This window comes from Trachinotus anak, unplaced genomic scaffold (genome assembly GCF_046630095.1).
Source record: "Trachinotus anak isolate AG129_WGS33_773 ecotype Australia unplaced genomic scaffold, CSIRO_AGI_Tana_v1 ptg000024l, whole genome shotgun sequence".
In the NCBI taxonomy this organism is placed as follows: Eukaryota; Metazoa; Chordata; class Actinopteri; order Carangiformes; family Carangidae; genus Trachinotus; species Trachinotus anak.
In genome coordinates this window covers 2,016,494-2,034,066 of record NW_027273875.1, presented here as the reverse complement: position 1 = coordinate 2,034,066, position 17,573 = coordinate 2,016,494, and the positions used below count along the sequence as shown (strand labels likewise).

General features: G+C 40.7%; 1 protein-coding gene across 1 annotated transcript in view; it reads right to left on the bottom strand.

Moving 5' to 3' along the window:
• The window catches only part of LOC139607950 (gamma-aminobutyric acid receptor subunit beta-2), a 58,413-nt gene extending 45,569 nt beyond the window's left edge, over window positions 1-12,844 (bottom strand). The window contains exons 1-3 of the mRNA XM_071461319.1: window positions 12,627-12,844; window positions 12,387-12,484; window positions 11,619-11,686 (exon numbers count right to left, since the gene is read on the bottom strand). Of these exons, the coding sequence (XP_071317420.1) occupies window positions 11,619-11,686; window positions 12,387-12,484; window positions 12,627-12,709 (249 nt within the window). The 5' untranslated portion in view covers window positions 12,710-12,844. The remainder of the gene's footprint in view (window positions 1-11,618; window positions 11,687-12,386; window positions 12,485-12,626) is intronic.
• Between the last annotated feature and the right edge of the window lie 4,729 nt (window positions 12,845-17,573).

The following is a 17,573-nucleotide window of genomic DNA, read 5'->3' as shown; positions in this document are numbered from 1 at the left end:
TTGTTAAAACTCTCTATAATTCACTAGTTGTTTCTAGAATAGGGATGTAACCATTATGGCATATTTTGACACTTATAAACTATATTTTCATCTGGGCATCTTTCTCTTACAACATCCTGAAAAATCATTCATTATGGCTATTCTGACTTGCTGGACCATAACTAGTTGCACAGCTTTTATTTATTTTATTTGGAGTAAATCCCAAAACAGAATTGAAATACAGATATTTTTATGAAATAATATATACACAGTTAATTAGCTCTGTATCACAACCCTGTGCTAAACCATGGGGTTGAGGCATACACAAACCTGCATCCACACTCACCCACTTAAAAAACACACACACAAACACACACACATCATTTTGACCTCTGTTAGGTCACCACGGATGGATGAGCCGAAATGAAGCAATCTCACTCTACTCACTTTATGGGATATCATACTGAGTGTGTCAGTCTGAACATGTTACCTTGATTAACAGTCTAAAAATAGGTCCCACACAGTGATGAGTGTTGTCCCCTCTACACAACACTGAGCAGAGATGTTTACACACTCCAGCCTGGAATGGCTGAAGGTGTAAATGTATTCGGAATAATATTTTGGAGTTAATGAAAAAGTGATTGCTAAACTGATCAGTAATATTGCTAAGGCTGAAAGGAGCTCAGTGACAGAAAACTACAAACACTTGTCAAAGCCAAATAGTTGTCAGTGAACATTAAACACTGATTCGCACGGTAGAGTTCGTCCCTTTGCAGTTGTGTAGATGTTTGTAGTCATTGTATCTAAGTAAAGATCTAATTGCTATTGCTACATAGCCAACGTTAGCATTAACACCTGTGTACTTACCAGTTTAGAAGCAACGTTGCAAGTTCAGCATCAAACTTCTTTCCTTTACTAACCAAGAGCTGTCTCTAGTGGTGGAAAGCAAAGCCAATGTTAACTCTTGTCTCTATCACATAGTTTCTTCTGTGTCGTCACTTTCTGATAGCAACTCAGTGTAGCCTCCAGTTTCCCCTGAGGATATAGCGCTGCTAAGAAGGTGTATAACATATTATAAAGACAAAGATGACCGAAGCTCTTGTCAAACGACAATCACCGCCACCCACTCCTGGTAAGAAACCATGTTTGGCGGCAGAGAAAACTTACAAATAGCCCCTTTAAATGCATCTCGTTTACCATTAGGAGAAGGGATGACTTTCCCTAAAGCTATGGCCACTCCCTCCAACTGTCTTTAGTTCAGTTGCTGGTTCACACTGTTATCTTCACTTCAGTGGCATATAAAACTAAACCTACAAGCACTGTTCATAAATGTGCTCAACAAACACCTACAGTACAGTATCTGCAACAGAGAGGAGCTCCACTGCTAAAAGCAACCGATTCCTGATTCTGACACCTCTACTTAAAAGCAAGCTAAGACTCTTAACAAATACATAAACACACAGACACTGGGAGTTTGTTCATATGAGAGGGATGAGCTTTCATCCTGTGAGTCCAGAGATATTGGTTAAATAAATTACATATTGCTGGAACACAACACAATGCCTTTTTGCCTTTTGTTGTTGTGAAGCTTCAGAAAATATTTAAGGTTTGTTCAGACAGAAAGTGCACGACCGTCACTCCTAAACCAGTAAGTGCACTTTACCAACTGTAGAAACATTAGTTGTAACTTAGCTTCAGTAGAAATGAAACAGCAATGAAAAAAAGTTGAAATATTTTGAACTCCACAGACGCAGACTCAGTTTGTGTCAATTTGTGCCTCCCTGGACAGTTTTGTATGCAATTGTTTCTTTCCATCTACTTTGTTTGCAATTGCATTGCCTCTAAACCTAGACAAAGCTTTAACATGATCCTGAGCTGTTTCCTGAAGGTGGCTTACAGTAGATTGTAATATGTCTACAAAGACGGTATAACTGTGGTGAGTCTATGAATATATTCATATATGCAAGTCATAAGATATTAAGACATGCAGTTGCCTGGTTCACACTGGTGTTCATCACGTGCAAGTTCAAGTGAAATTCAGTGAGAAGTGTGACGACTAAACCAAAATTTTGAGGAAGTGAGTGTGAGGGGTAACACACAAACAAATAGAGCAGTGGGACAAGTGAACTGAGAGATGCCTCCTGAAATGGCAGCCCAGCCGATTAACCTACTTCAATTTGTAACTCTGTCTAATCCCCCTGCAGCAGGGCCCCAGCCTTGTTTCATTACCAAACAGGCAGAGAGTATGCAAGAGTGAGAGAGAGAGAGAGAGAGAGAGACTGGAGACAGAGAGAAACAGGGGGAGCAAATGTAACAGAGGAGAGTAACGCCATCTTGACACAGGACAGGTGTGGAAATTATTGCCTTGCAATGAGCAAATGGCACAAAGGCAATATTCCCCACACTCTGCCCACTGACAAGAAAACAAGATGCCGGTGTTTAAGAGTTAGACCTACAGCTGCAGGGAACAGGCTGCTGTCTGATGGCTAAACATCCACACCATCATTCACTGTCAAAGGCAGCAGTGAATCAGATGCCTAACTAGTGAGCTTGTTTAACCTGGGGGAATTGATTACATGCTTTCCCTCCCCTGACATTTGGAGCAGTGTTACTAATTGTACAATAAGCAATGTCTGCAACATTAATAATGATCTAAGCAGGACATCTTTGGTGGTTTATGACAGTGTGTATGCATGTGTGTGTATTTACTGCGATGGCTGTGTTAGCTGTTGATGCTTATCATGTTCACCATCTTAAGTTTAGTGTGTTAACAGGCACATGCAAGTACTCAACAAAGGGAAATTCTGACCTGATAATGTTGGTAGACGACAAGTGAGATGGTCAGTAAAGTTCTTATAATTCATCCTGTGGGGAAAGTGAATATATGTACCATATTTCACAGTAAATTATCCTACAGTTGTGGAGATATTTGGCATCAGGGGAAAACCAAAGTCATGGAATAAGTAATCATTTTTGACCTGCTGGTGGCACTAGATTAAAAAAAGTCAGAGGATCATCAATAAATACATTCGGGAAGCTAGATAAAGAGGTGGCGGAGTAAAATAAATAATCAGTACAATCCTGAGAAATATAAATCAAAATGCAGCAAGGTGGCACACGCACACACACACACAAGAAGAAAAGTACATTTAAAGAGTATTCACAAAATAAAATGACAAAAACTTTGGGAAACTTAAGAAACCTGCTGTGGATAAGATATAAAGACTGGCCTGCAGTGGCAACAGAAATAACGGTGGTCTCAAACGTCAGACATCTTCAGACAACACTCAGCTTATGAGAAAAACCTGTGATAATCTTGTCATGGCGACAGCTGCCCCATCTACCTCTCCACCCTCCGCTGCCTCTGGTTTGTCTCACTATTCCCTGTGTTCTGATACTAACCTCTTTCAGATGTGCCACTCCTCGCCTGCCCATCAGCTTTTCCCCAGTCCTGCTCGACACCCAACCCAGTCACCTGCTCATCCAGTTGCACCCCATTTGCAATGATCTCCATTATATATAGAGGATCATTCAGAGTTTGTTCAGATTGTCTATGTTGTGTTGTTGCCTTGTTGTTCTACCCTTCATTCTGTTCTTCCCGTCTCTACCTATATACATGGCCATCTGCCCATGTTTTGATTGACTGCCTGTCACCCTCAGTAATTAGGATTTGTTTGCCATGTCTTACTGACTTTATTTCTAACTGTTAGCATGCCTATTGACTAAGTAAATACTTCTCCAGTTCCAAATCTGCAATCAAGTGTTGGAATTCTTCATTTATCTCTGTGTGATAACTTTTGAACTGCATTTGTGTCACAATAACTATTTTGGTGCTACTTTAGCATTGATCTTGTGCCTTAGCATTAGAGTGTGAATGCTAACTAATTGGTATATCTGGACCGATAATTAATATTTAGAGATAAATATACCAATGACTGCCATTTATCTTAAAGGATAGCGTCAGTTTTTCATTCTCTGTTTTTGTTAATAAGTCCAAGCAGTAGACCAAAACAAACACCATGTCCTCAATATTTTCTGTCCACCCTAACTTGGCTGTGGCACAGACACAGTGAGCTTTCCAGTAGCAAATGATACAGGAGTAAATAGTGCATTTGCTTGGAACATTTTTCAATCATGGATTGATACACATTTGTTGAAGGACAATGTATATGGGATCTACACATAAAATATGCTATGGCTCCAGGATATGAGCCATAGACAGTATTAACAACAGGCAGCTTTCAGACCTGTAGAAGTCAACTTGCCCAGGGTTTTTTGATGAACAATGTTTTTTACAATATGTGTTTGACTCACAGGCTGAAACACCATGCATGTTCATTCTTGCAACATCATTCTTGTACATTCCCATTTTTAAAAGTTGAACCCTCAGCCAAGGGAAATAGTGTTGATGCCAAGTCTTATGGCTGTGCCCAGGCTAAGAGCGATGGTTGTTGTTACCTGAACTTATCATGGCTGAGACAGGTGCTCACACTGATCTAATATGTAACGTGCAGCCCTCCTCATATGATGGAATGCCACCTCTGTTGTTGCTTTTACATATATTTACCTGAGTTTCCCTTTTCTTCTTTATCTTCATATGAAGAGGATTATAAAAACACTTCATCTTATTTTGTCACCATGATCACTATCATCATCCCAGCAACACAACCACCACCTTCATCATCATTCACATTAGGCTAATTGGTTCTGCTAATGAGCAAACACCTACCCATATGTTACGTATTGTCAGTGGTGACATAAAAATCCTCTTTTCAGTATACAAACAACCCACTTAATGTTTCTTCTTTTATTGCATTTAAGTGGCACATGAGTGTAATCTAAATGGATTACTAAAACTCTATAGGGAGGCATATGTATCTAAACCTGCCAGCATGAATAATGCAAGTTGGAGCATGGGTTGTTTTAGTGCCCCTCTCACACAATTCATCCACTCCCTCGACCATCCCTTGTGACTTTCTTCTGCACGAGGTTGTTTGTTGTATTTTATATGCAGTATGTGTGTGTAATATATACAGCTTCTGTGTATGTTATATGTTTTTCTCTTACTGCCTGAATCTGTTGATATCCATAGCAGGTCGCTGCCAAGCTCTTTGGGTGGGAAAGAGGCAGCCAGGTGGAAAACACACAACTTATGAAAGGGTTATAAAAAATGAAACAGAGTCTGTTGGAAATATTTTGCCACCTAAGGGGTGTGATATATACCCATATAATAAATAAAGGACTAAAACGACAGTCTAAGACAAGAAATTGTTCCCTGCAAATACTAATGGTATGAGTGAATGGAAACTACTGTCCTCTAGATATTTGGTGTCAGACCTCATATTTGTTCTACTGACCTCCAGGTCAGCTGGAGTTAGAGATACTGCATTGAAAATATCCATGCATTGGACAGGGAAGAGTGAAGGAAGTGAATTACATTGAGAGCATTTACAACAGAGACAGAAATTCAGGTTACTACCCTAGCCTACCAAATAGACCATATGGCATTTGTGGTAGAATTGCTATACAGTTCTATTGTCTTTCATTCATATGTCACTATACACAGTGTCCTTGCTGGATATAGCCAACTCTCTCACTCATTTGCAATGCTTGCATCAAATAAAAGGCACCATGGGAAAATGGAATGCATGCTGCTAAACTCCCATCATGGATCTGAACATGGGGTCATTGAGATGTGATGTGAGCTGAAAGCAACACATCAAACAAACAAAAAAAACATCTACAACTTCTCGTGCCTCTGTGTAGGCCCTTCAGTCTCACCACTTCCAACTCTTTCCAGCAGGAGCCAGCTGCTTTCAAAGCTCAGATAAACCCACAAGATACCAGACTGCAAACAGACAAAGTTAGTGCCAACCTGCTGAACATAGTGCAACATTTAACAGCTGAAGAGCCAGGAGATGATCAATACCAAACCAGGGCAAAAAAAAAAAAAAAAAAGAAGTAAATATTGGACTCATATTCATTCATGAGGCCAGGAACATGATTCAAATTGAATCATACTTTTCCTGCTTGTGCTTTGTGTATGCATCGATTCACTACACCAACTTCGTCAGGCGATAATATGTCAAAGTTTTGCTTTCTCAGGTTATTGTTCTGCCACCCACACGTGGCCAAAATAATCAAAATCAGATACCACTTTAAAGGTTATGTCAACACATGGAAAAAGTTATCAGTATTCATGCTTGTGCTGCATTAATACAAATTCTGGATGGCACATTTAGATGACTTAAATTGCTTGCACTCAGTCTCTTCTGACATCACTGAGATTGTTCTTGAGTAACTCTTGATTGAATAATTTCTACTGTTTTACATTCTAGTGACAGTGGATCGGAACAGTGTAAGTAATGCAACTGGAAGAACATGCTTAATCCGTCACTTCATCTTAATAAAATATGGGCATTTTTAAAGGAAAATTGTATCCCTAATGCATAAATTGTCTACTGTTTTCTTCTATTTTTTTTTTGTTTGTTTTTTTTGTTTTCTACTAACTGTACTTTAAACTTTTACTTATCATGTGCGATTACTAACCTTACAATTCTTCCAATGCACTGCACCATAAGTCAACCGGTAACCTTATTTTAAATCCTATTCATGCCAATTTTTAATGAAATTGCCTTGGAACAGCAGCCCCAAGATGAGTCTACGATGTCTCTTAAGTCAGACTGATGTATCATCTATTCCTGAGCAATGGAAATAAATCAATACTGTTATCGTTAGAGGCTGGCTTTCTTCATGCATTATACTCCGCCCTAGCTCTCTCCATTACAGCACCAAGTCAAATCCTTGTCTGTGCTCTGTACATTACGTAATTTGAACAGCTACTTTCCCGGAGGCTATGTTAACATACCAGTTTATGAGAAACGATGACAGGAGACTAGCAGGGCATTAGGATTTATGAATGCGTGTATGTGCACGAGAGACCGAGAGGGGGTGTACATCCTCATTAGATATCCTAAATGTACAAGCATTTCCTATATGCTGGCTGTTTTAATATGGACTTGAGAAAGGAGGAGACACTTAAACTACAAGAGTCACTCCAAAGGACTTTCAGTGACTAAAACTTTAAATAGAGTAGTTTTGAGTTCTGCAATTACACTTTACAGCCAACTCAAGGATGTTGTACGTATGATTAACCATTGGGCATTTCCAAAGTAAACAACATTCTTCTTTTCATTTCTGTTTGCAGCTTCTCTTTGTGCTGCACAGTATCCAAACCAACCCATTCCAGCTCTTGGTTCCATGTTAAATTAATATCTTAAACTGCACTTGTCTACTAAATACTTTATCACCCAGTATTACGTCTGGGGACTGAGGTCAATCCCCTTTTGCTCATTAGCTTGTTATGAGTTTTAAATATAGTGTGGGTATTATTTTAATTTGACAGTTCATTTCACAATAGGATAAAAAAAAAAAGTTGGAGTGTCTTCATAGATTCACAGATTCACACACTTTGATTGACTTTTTTAATTAACTACATTTCTTTTTGTGCTCGGCATGTTTTTCAGTCTGTGAATCTTCACACATTGCTTCTCTACACTCTCATTAGTTACCATGCAACCATCATGAAGCAGGAGTCTGGAGATAATTTGAGTATTGACAAAGACTGCAGTGATCAAACCATGTGTATAATTTTGGTGAAACCCGGCTAGACAAAAGTGTGTGTGCAGTGACAAAAGCTAACTACAGAACAGTGTCACCATATTCTTTCAAGAAAGTAAAATGAAGTTGCATTCATTATGTTCAAAGATAATTTATGTCATCCATGTATTGACCTGATTACTATTAATGAAACGATGACAAGATAGGTGACATGTTGATGTTTTCCTCATCATTGCCATTATAAACTGGGCATTATGAACTTATTGCAAGTTCATTTATTGGCTGATGTCAACCGTTCATCAGTTAACAGTTCTGCCCACCATCAGCAGTAGAATATTGAAGGCAGCTGTTAAATAGATTTAGACACAACTGCAAATGCAGACTTAATATCATTTTAAAGCTCTCAGGTCCGGATGAGATATTATGCAATACCACATACACATACAGTAAGTGCTTCCTTTCCCCCCTGTTATTATCATATGGCAGGCAATAATCTCTTGCCTTTCAGCCAACATCCATTATGGTGTATCACATCTGTATAATGCATAATATAGGCTTAGTTTTTAGTGCAATCTTGGTGCATTTATAGCAGGCATCCCATCAGGTATAACTTCTGCTGAGAGGTTGAAATAACTGGGTACTAAAATCAGGGGCTCTGAATTTTACAGTCCCTCTCTAACAATCAATAAGCTCCTCTTGACCTTTATGTGCATCAATAACGGTATTTCTGCCTTTTGGATGATGATAAGAACTTTAGTTCATCCTCAGACAGGAATATTTCTTCCCCTGTGAAAATTGTTGGCTTAAGATTCAAGTGCCAAGGAGCTCAACCAAAAGCAAATATTGAGACTTAAACAGCAGTGAAGAAAGTGCACAAAAGATAACTGCTGGGAGAAAAGAAAAGAAAACCTCTCCATGCCCACATATTTTCCATTCTTCCTTTGACCAGTGCATGAATTAAGCCTCGCCGAGCTACTTGCCGTGGGTTGAATGTCTAACATGATATTGGTATTCAGTGTGTGTGTCTTTCTGTGTATGTCCACCTCTGAGTCATGCACAATGAACCCTCAGCAGCACTAGGTACATGACCTTCCCTCCAACACCAGCACCACTGTTGGCTCTCCATGTGGCACTTGTTAATGTCAGAGCTCTCTCTCCTATCTCTCTGTGTCTTTCTATCACATACACAGAGGTGAAAAGTTTGACCCCTAGGTCTCACACAATCATATCCTATCCCTTTTCACCCTCGAAGGGACTTTGGCTCCGACACCCTGGAACAAGTGACCTTTCATGGGACTGTAATGAACACCAGCCACAGCCTCCTCATTTCATGTCTGGCTCCAGGCCTAAGTGGCATGTAATGTAGTTTTCTACATGCTACATGGTGCACAGTTTAAACCATCCAACAGCTAAACAGTCATTATTTACTAACTTGTTCTCGAGGCTAGTCTTTAACTATGCAACGGTAGAGGAGCGGTGGAGGTAAGGCAGTGCAACATGCTAGAATCCCCACTGTGCATTTTTGGACATCAAAACTGCTTACGTGACCAATACCAAGGAGGACCTCATGTCCTCTGGGCCACTCACGCTTGAAGGCTTGCATCCTTAGTTTGGTGACTCATCTAAAGCGAGCTGGAGGCCTGTGTTGTTTCCAAATGGTTTCTGCTCTGTGACATTGGTAAAGTGATAAAACAGATGGTTTAAGACAAACCTGTTTGCAGTTCCTTATTTTAAATGGCCCCTCCGGGAAAAAAGACAAAAACAAAACATGTACACTATGTTATCATCCGTTCATGTGTCTCCTTTTTTAATGAGAGGCCTTATACAAAAAAGCAGTATTGGGTGATAGAAGAAGAACATATTTTTAATATAGAACCAAGCATGGCTGCCCTGCTCTGCCCAAATGGCTGATAGGGCTGCGTTGGCTACATCCCTCTGTGACATCTCTCCATTATCCTCAACCCTGTGCCTTATCTGTTCACTAAAGAAAGTACACAGGGTGGCTCTATCCTCGCACCAAAATAAGTGGCAGACAGAGAGCCAGATGGGGGAGAGGAAATGGAAGAAAGAAAAGTGCTTCTACCCCAGCTGCTATCCTCAAAAGTGGTTACATTTATAGGAAGGGGAGCAGATCAAAGATGCTGAAACCATTACACACACATGTGGCCTCATCTTTTCATGGGGCTCAAATGGGTCAGATGTAATGACTCCCCTTTCACATTAGAGGGTGTTTAGTGGGCCAAATCTGACAATGGAATGGGATGATCAAAAGAAGCTGCGCTGCACTGGCTTTGTGTGCTCAGATGAGGAATGGGATTTTTTTTTTTTTTTTTTTTTTTTTTTTTGGGCCATGTGTGTGGGTTTGTGTGAATATAATTCCAAGCCCTGATGTACTTATGGGAGATATACTCAAAACATTTTTTTCTTAAAAGTTGTAACACAAAGGAGATGATAGCAGTGGAGAAAATAGTAACCAAAGCACAAAAAACTTTGGAGTGTCCTGCTGGCTTAGTTGTAGGGCACATACTACTCTACTACTGTATGTCATATAGGCAACACCATCGCTAAAGCTTGTGCCCTTTCGGATTTCACTCTCCGCTCTATCCTTTCTAAAAAGTACAAACACCCCAAATATCAACATTTAAGCTTTTTGTTGCTGAGCTCAACTGTGTGGACATTTAACAAAAAAAAAAAAGCCACTTCCCTTTTGCAGAGAAAAGCTGCGTATAAATTGGATGTAATAGCTCTCATGCATTAGGTGATTTGAATGTACAGTAGACACAAATAACATCTTATATAATACTTGTATTTGATTCCTGGAAATGCATCCCATGTACACACTTACAATATACAACTTAAATGCAACTCATATACAAGAAAAACACAATGTAAGGCTGCTTTCAAGCTCCGACATTGGTTACACAGGGAAAATTTGCCTTTCATTAAGGATTCAAGGCCACTGTGGAGGGCTCTGTAGACCTGCATTGTGTTTGTGAGTGCTTGTGTGTGTGTGTCTATGGTGGTGTAGATCTTCTGTGTAAATACATGCAAATAGACATGGCATCATCTGTTTTCTCATCTCTACTCATCAACATATTCTACAGGAGCTAAAAGATAACAACATGAGCAACAGCCTTTGGGTGCTGCTGCCAAAAATATTCCTGCATGTAATCGTTCCCTGACATCACAACATGACTCATATCATAGTAGCACCAAAAACAACTGCAAAAGCAGGACACATATTTATGAAGTGTAAAGAAGAGCGAATTAATAACAGAGAGGGGAAATGTTAGAAAAGAATGACAAAAATGACAGCGGGCCTCATGAAAGCGCATGGATATTACCATAAATATGAATAACCATACCACACTTGTCACCTGTATGGTAAATGCTCAGAATGACCTCCCGGGATGATTAAATGCAGCCCTGTGTTTCTGTGTAAACTCAGGTGCAGTTCTAACATCTCATCACTAGGAGGCGCACTTGTATGACGCAAAACTTAATCTCTACTTCCCATATCCACAGCTCCCAAGTTCTGCCACGGCCACTATTTTTAGTAAAGCACCCACAAACCAGCTTTGACAGACAAATGTAAAACATTTCTTGCGAAACGACATGTATGTCAGTGTGAAACATATGCATATTTGTCGAGATGAGTAGATTTAACCTTTATTCCCTTAAATCATTGATGGTTGCCTGTGTATCTTATCGGCAAATAAAGCAGCAATCAGCTTATTAGACAAAAAAAAAATCTTTGTCAATCAATTTCTAAACCCCAGAGAGGTTTCAGTTCATAACATTAACCGGCAAAAAAAAAAAAAAAAAAAAATACGACCATTGCCTTGGAGCTCTCCAGCCCACAAGTCGATGGGAGTGATTGGCAATAACAGGGGTTTCCCCGATGGTTTGGGAGGGTATTTCCCCTGGTAAGTCATGCAAAGGAAGGGGTCATCAGCACAGAATGGGGGGGGGGGGGGGGTGCCCACTGACAAAAGTAGAGGTGATAATGGCCTACTTACCATATTGACTTCTGATACCATGTCTATACTGGCTATGTCTATATTCATTCCCACTCCAACCGGAGGACCTGGGACAGATAAAAACAACGGTAAGCAGCAGATACAGCAGGTGCAGCCTGTGTGATTCACTGAAACGTTTTACGAGAAACGTGATGGGAACACAGATTAACACTTGTGAATTCAGCTGTTGTCAGCCGGATAATAGTTTACAGTGTTCATTTCGGGTGGGATTAGATGCGCTGAGCTGCGGTGAAAGTGCTGGTAATTCCCCTAAAAGTTGCTGATATGAAATCGTTTGGCACTAAAACATCTGTCCGTCGCAGTGGACACCTGGGATGGAGCAGAGACATAAACAATAATAGGCATCCATGTCTCTGAAATTCCAACAGACGTGCACTGGGAGTTGACAGCCACCTTTTTACTGTAGTGATTTTTCATTCAAATAAACGAGCTGGTGTGTTTTTGTCATCTACCCCCCCCCCCCCCAACCACAGAACTCATGTGTACCCCCCCCCCCCCCCCCCCCCACCCCCCCACCCCCCAATAATGTCGGTATTCTGGGTTGATTTGACACATTTTGCCTCGACTGTATCATACATGTCACAGACTGTGGCACCTGCAGAAACAGGACTGTCTCTTTTACTTTCCGAAGCTCTGAGCCGAACTGAGTTGTCCGTGGTTATCGTAGTAATTTAAAGACTGTGCTATTACACCGGCTGGCAAAGGCGTAAACTCGAACAGAGTTGGTGATAATACGAGTTCATTTACCTCCGAAATCTGGCCTCAGTCGTATGTCATAACCTTTCAACAGCCTGTCCACCGTTTCCTTAACCAAAGACATATTGCTAGGGTCATTGATACCGGCACTATGGAAGAAAAAAGGAGAGAGAACAGATATAAACACGAGATATTCTTGGAGCATAAAGTGTCCAAGTGTTTTCCACGCCGTCTGTAACACTGTCACACTTAGTAAAAATGAGTGGAGCATCCTCCGACTCTTTCACTTACCTTTGGGCGCACACCACGGCCACTAAGAGGGGGAACAACCAGACGCAAAAACACCTCATTCTTCGTATTCTGAACACTGCCATACTTGTGTTGTGTGTTTTTTCTTTTAGTGAAGACAGACGATGTCCAACTTATTCTTGCCAGTGCAGTAATTCCAATGCCGGGCGCATGCGTACTCCCGACCACAACATCAAGAAGCAGCGCTGCTGCTGGTGATGGTAGTGGCAGAGGTAGTAACCAGCCAGGGAGATTTAAAGGAGAATCAAGACTACAAGTTACTCAGGGGGCACACGGGTGTCTCCCCGGTTTCTTTACACCCAGTGTGACTATTTCAGCAGCGGCAGCTGTAACCGGGGAAAGTCGGTGGTTCGAATCTACGGATGCGAAAGGGAAAATGAGGGTGGGGTTGTCTCTTTCCGTTCGCTCTTCACACATCCGTCAGCCAACTCATCTACTGTCCCTGAGCAAGGCACTTAACCCGGCTGCTCCAGCTGGGCTGCTCAGGGGCTCCCAGCCGAAGTCTGGACTGGGCGCCGTTGTAACTTCCTAGGCGTGAAGCAGAAGAGTAGCTACTTGGGGCGGGGGGGTTCAACTTTACTTTACTTTTCAGCTCAAACTTCCACTTTGTGATATGAATCCATGTGTGAGATAACAAGACCAATATAGGGCGCGTTGTCAATTATCAGGCTGCATTTTGTGTGCCTTGCAAAACACTGATTTTGATCACCGATACCAGAGTCTCTGCGCATGTGTCAGACACCGAATAAGAGATCAAACTGTTCCTGTAGTGTAGGTGAGCGGTGTCAGGTGGGTGCCACTGGACAGCTGAGGGAACACACTTTCTCACTCCGACTTCAAAACAGAAACAAAAAAAACAAAAAAAACTCACTATCAGTTGATCAGGTGGTGACTCTGTCCATGGTGCTGAACTTAGTGAATTCAGTGAACCTCCTCTCTCTCTCTCTCTCGGGCACACAATAAAGAGGGGGTTCCGTGCTACAAATGCATCACTGCACCGGCAGTTGCTCACTCATCGATCCCCACGCATTCGGGCCTCTGACGAAACCCGAGAAGCGTGGCTTAATACTCTGAGAGGCGCGGTGCCAATGCAGCGCCTCGGGGCTGCGAGCGGGATGCACGCAGCGGAGCGGTTTGCGCTGAAGCCTACACTCAGCGCGTCTCTCACAGCCGTGCACGCTTGTGGCTCCACGCACTGGTAAGCAGGATGTGCGCTACCGCGTAAACTCGGGAAGCGAATCATCGTGGATATGGTGGGATCAGAGGCGGATGCTAGAGCAGTGAGTCCTGTGTGGGAGTCCTACAGCGGCTCTAGTGCCTGAGAGAGGAGGGGGACAGAACTGATCCCACCATGAAGATACTAAATGTACTGTAAAAAAAAAAAAAAAAAAAAAAAAAAAAAAAAAAATGATGACCGCACATAATCTAATCTACTCGTGTTGAGATTTGATTGATTTGTGCACATTCAAATTTGGAATCTATTGTATTATTAAAAGCATCACATCCTGCGCCCAATTTGACCTGATGGGGGCGCTGTAATTAAAATTCAGTGTAAAAATGTGAAGAGTTTAAAAGTCAAATTAAACACAGTTTAAATTGGGTAATAATCAACGTTGAATTTCCAGCCCCATTGCACAAACTGGTAATTTATCTGCAGGGGGCTAATATGACAATGTGGAGAAACAAAGATTAGTTTGGCAGCTGTATTTTTTTTTTTTTTTTTTTTTTTTTGGCTTTTAATTTACTTTATCGCTCCCCACACACGTCAGAAAGCAATTAAAAGTTACTAAAATAAATGTATGGTATCTTGCATCTTATTACCAAGAATCTTAGTAGCAGGGTCGCAGAGGTAACAACATGATCTCGAACAGTTTTTTTACAGATTAAAAATTGAAAAATTGGTCATAGTATGTTTCTTATCTATCTATCTATCTATCTATCTATCTATCTATCTATCTATCTATCTATCTATCTATCTATCTATCTATCTATCTAAGGACACCCATATTTTTAAAACAAAACAAAACAAAACAAAAAAGACCAAACAAATAAACATGTAGGTCACCAAAATAAAATAATAATGCAAAACATCAGAAGAACTGAACAGTGGCTTCACATGATGGAAGACCAGCACAGTCTCCAGTCTTAAACCCCATTGAGCTGGTTTGGGATAAGCTGGACAAAAAGTGAAAGCAATGACACGTGCAAGAGCAACACATTCATGGGAACGTCTGCAACAGCATTTGGACAAACTTTCTGAGCAATATTTGATCTGTATTGTAGAAAGAACGCCATGAGTGTGTTCAGATATACAGCCCTGTTTCCAAAAAAGTTGGGATGCTGTTTAAAATGTAAAATCAAAACAGAATTCAATGATGTGCAACTCATGTAAACCCATATTTAATTGAAAATAGAACTATTATTGATTCATGAAAAATATCTGCTCAATTTGAATTTGATTCCAGCAACACATTTCAAAAAAGTTGGGACAGGGGCATGTTTACCACTGTGTTGCATCATCTCTTCTTTTAACAACACTCTATACTATAAAAGTTTGGCAGCTGAGGAGATCAGTTGCTGGAAAGTGAAATATTGTCCCATTCTTGTCTGATATAGGATTTCAACTGCTTTTGGGGTTTGGGCAGTTTGGCAGTTTGGGGGGTTTTTTTTGTCATATCTTTCATTTCATGATGCACCAAATGTTTTCAGTGGGTGACAGGTCTGGACTGCAGGCAGGCCAGTTTAGCGTCCGGACTCTTCTACTACAGAGCCATGCCGTTATGCTCAGAATGTGGTTTGGCATTGTCTTGTGGAAATATGCAAGGCCTTGTCCGAAAAAGACTTTGTCTGGATGGCAGCATATGTTGCTCCAAGACCTGTGTATACCATTCAACATTTATGATGCCTTCCCAGATGTGCAAGCTTGACCTGTTGCCAATTAACCAAACTTGTTGTGAGATATTTAACCAGGTGTTTTTTGTTTTTTTTTTTTGCATTACACAACTTTTCCAGTCTAGCATCAAATTGTAGTTGCGGTTGTAGTTGGGTCCAAAAGTCTGGGAACACCAAGATCTCTGGTGTGCTACTGAGAAAGTGCCTGTGTCTGCTCCAGGGCAGTAGGATCATCACCATGGAGAGCATTCGTGACATTTGGTACACCTTTTCTTAATGGGCCTGCCACCATGTTTTTTATATCTATTATGTAACGGATCAAAAAAGCGACTGCCATCAGGACCAAACTCAAATTTATTGTTTTTCATGCAGCACAGATTTTAGAAACTGACATGAAAAGCAAGTCAATCTGTCTAAGTAATGTACAGGTTTAGTTGTGTAGCACATGAAGGGCTTACAATTCATGGCCTTTTTGAGCATGTATTTTCATATCTGACTGTCTAACTTCATCAGAGGGCAAACAGATGGTGGAACCACAGAGCACTTCACCAAGTATTGTAACCCTTCAATGTCAGTGGGTGGATGTTCACATCCTTTTGAAACTGCCGTTGAGGCAATCAAACAAATACTTTGACCTGCTATGCTGTTCTTGATGCATGATTTACTGTATTGTTTAACATTCCCAAAAGGGCTTTAGCTCCCCCTTTTCTCTCTCCATCTATGTCTTTCTGCATCTTTGCACTAAGAGGAATATAATAACTGCCTTTCTGAGTCTCCCAGTAAAACACCATACATTTCTTTCAGTGCAATGTTCAGGTTGTCCTGTTCTGATGAACACAAAAGGCTCTCCAAAATACTGAAAAAAAAAAAAAAGCCATTTGTGTTGTGTCATGTCAGTAAACATGGGTTTATTTGCTGGCATCCTGGCAAGATGATGGAAAATGTGCATGTGCAGGGAAGAGGCTTGTGATCTCTCTTTCCTGCCCTGTGTGTGTTTGTGTGTCTGTGTGTGCCTGAGTACACAGATAACACATCTCAGTCCATTGTCTGCCATGACATTGACTTCTGTGTTTCCAATAAACAATATGATGACAACACTCAAATACTGTCATTCACTATCACACACTGAGTGTTTAGTTGGGACTGAGATTGCATAATGTAAAAGATATTTATCTTTATGCACATATGTTCCCACATTGTCAGTAATATACGTAAGCACACACATACACACACACACACACACACACACACACACACACAATTAAAGTAGTAGTATGTTTCTATTAGGATTCTTATGAAGCATTCTTATCAAGATTTTTATTCTTTTGGAGTGTTTTGGGGAGATATTGTGGGAAGGTTTGATTCATCTTTTGTCATTATACATGCCTAAAAAGCAATTTCATTACAAGAACATTCTGATCAGGGGTTTATCCATGTAAAGTGGTGTGCCTATAATTCTATCTCTACCCACCACATGCCTCATTTATGAATGTTTCCTCAATTAAATCTTGCTAAAGCTGTTGTAAAACCTTGCCAAATACTGGCAAACTAATAAAGCCAGTGCAATCAGCTCTTATTTATTTACACATTTCAGGCACGTCCAGAGGGAAGGTGGTAAGCGAAGAGGCTGGATTACTATGCAGTGCTTAATAAACCTCTACAGCTTGTGGTCTTACTGTGGAGTTTGCACCTGGTCTGTTCTCAGCAGGTAACACCTCCCATGGATCGACTATCTGATATCCATCCAGCTCCACGGAGATGGAGCGGCAATATGCCAGAGCACATGGCCAAAATACAGTGGCATCATTTCACCTATTTACTGTCATGACTGTGTCTTTGAAATGACCATTAACACTGTTGAGATCTATCTATCTATCTATCTATCTATCTATTGAATTTGCTTAAAAAGAACAGAGAGCTGCACCTACTGTCACTTCAAAAATGTCTGAAAAACATAAGCTTCAGCAGTTAACGTACACAACATATATAGTATAAGCAAACACAGTTTGTCAGCCAGAAATGAAAATTGCACTCAGC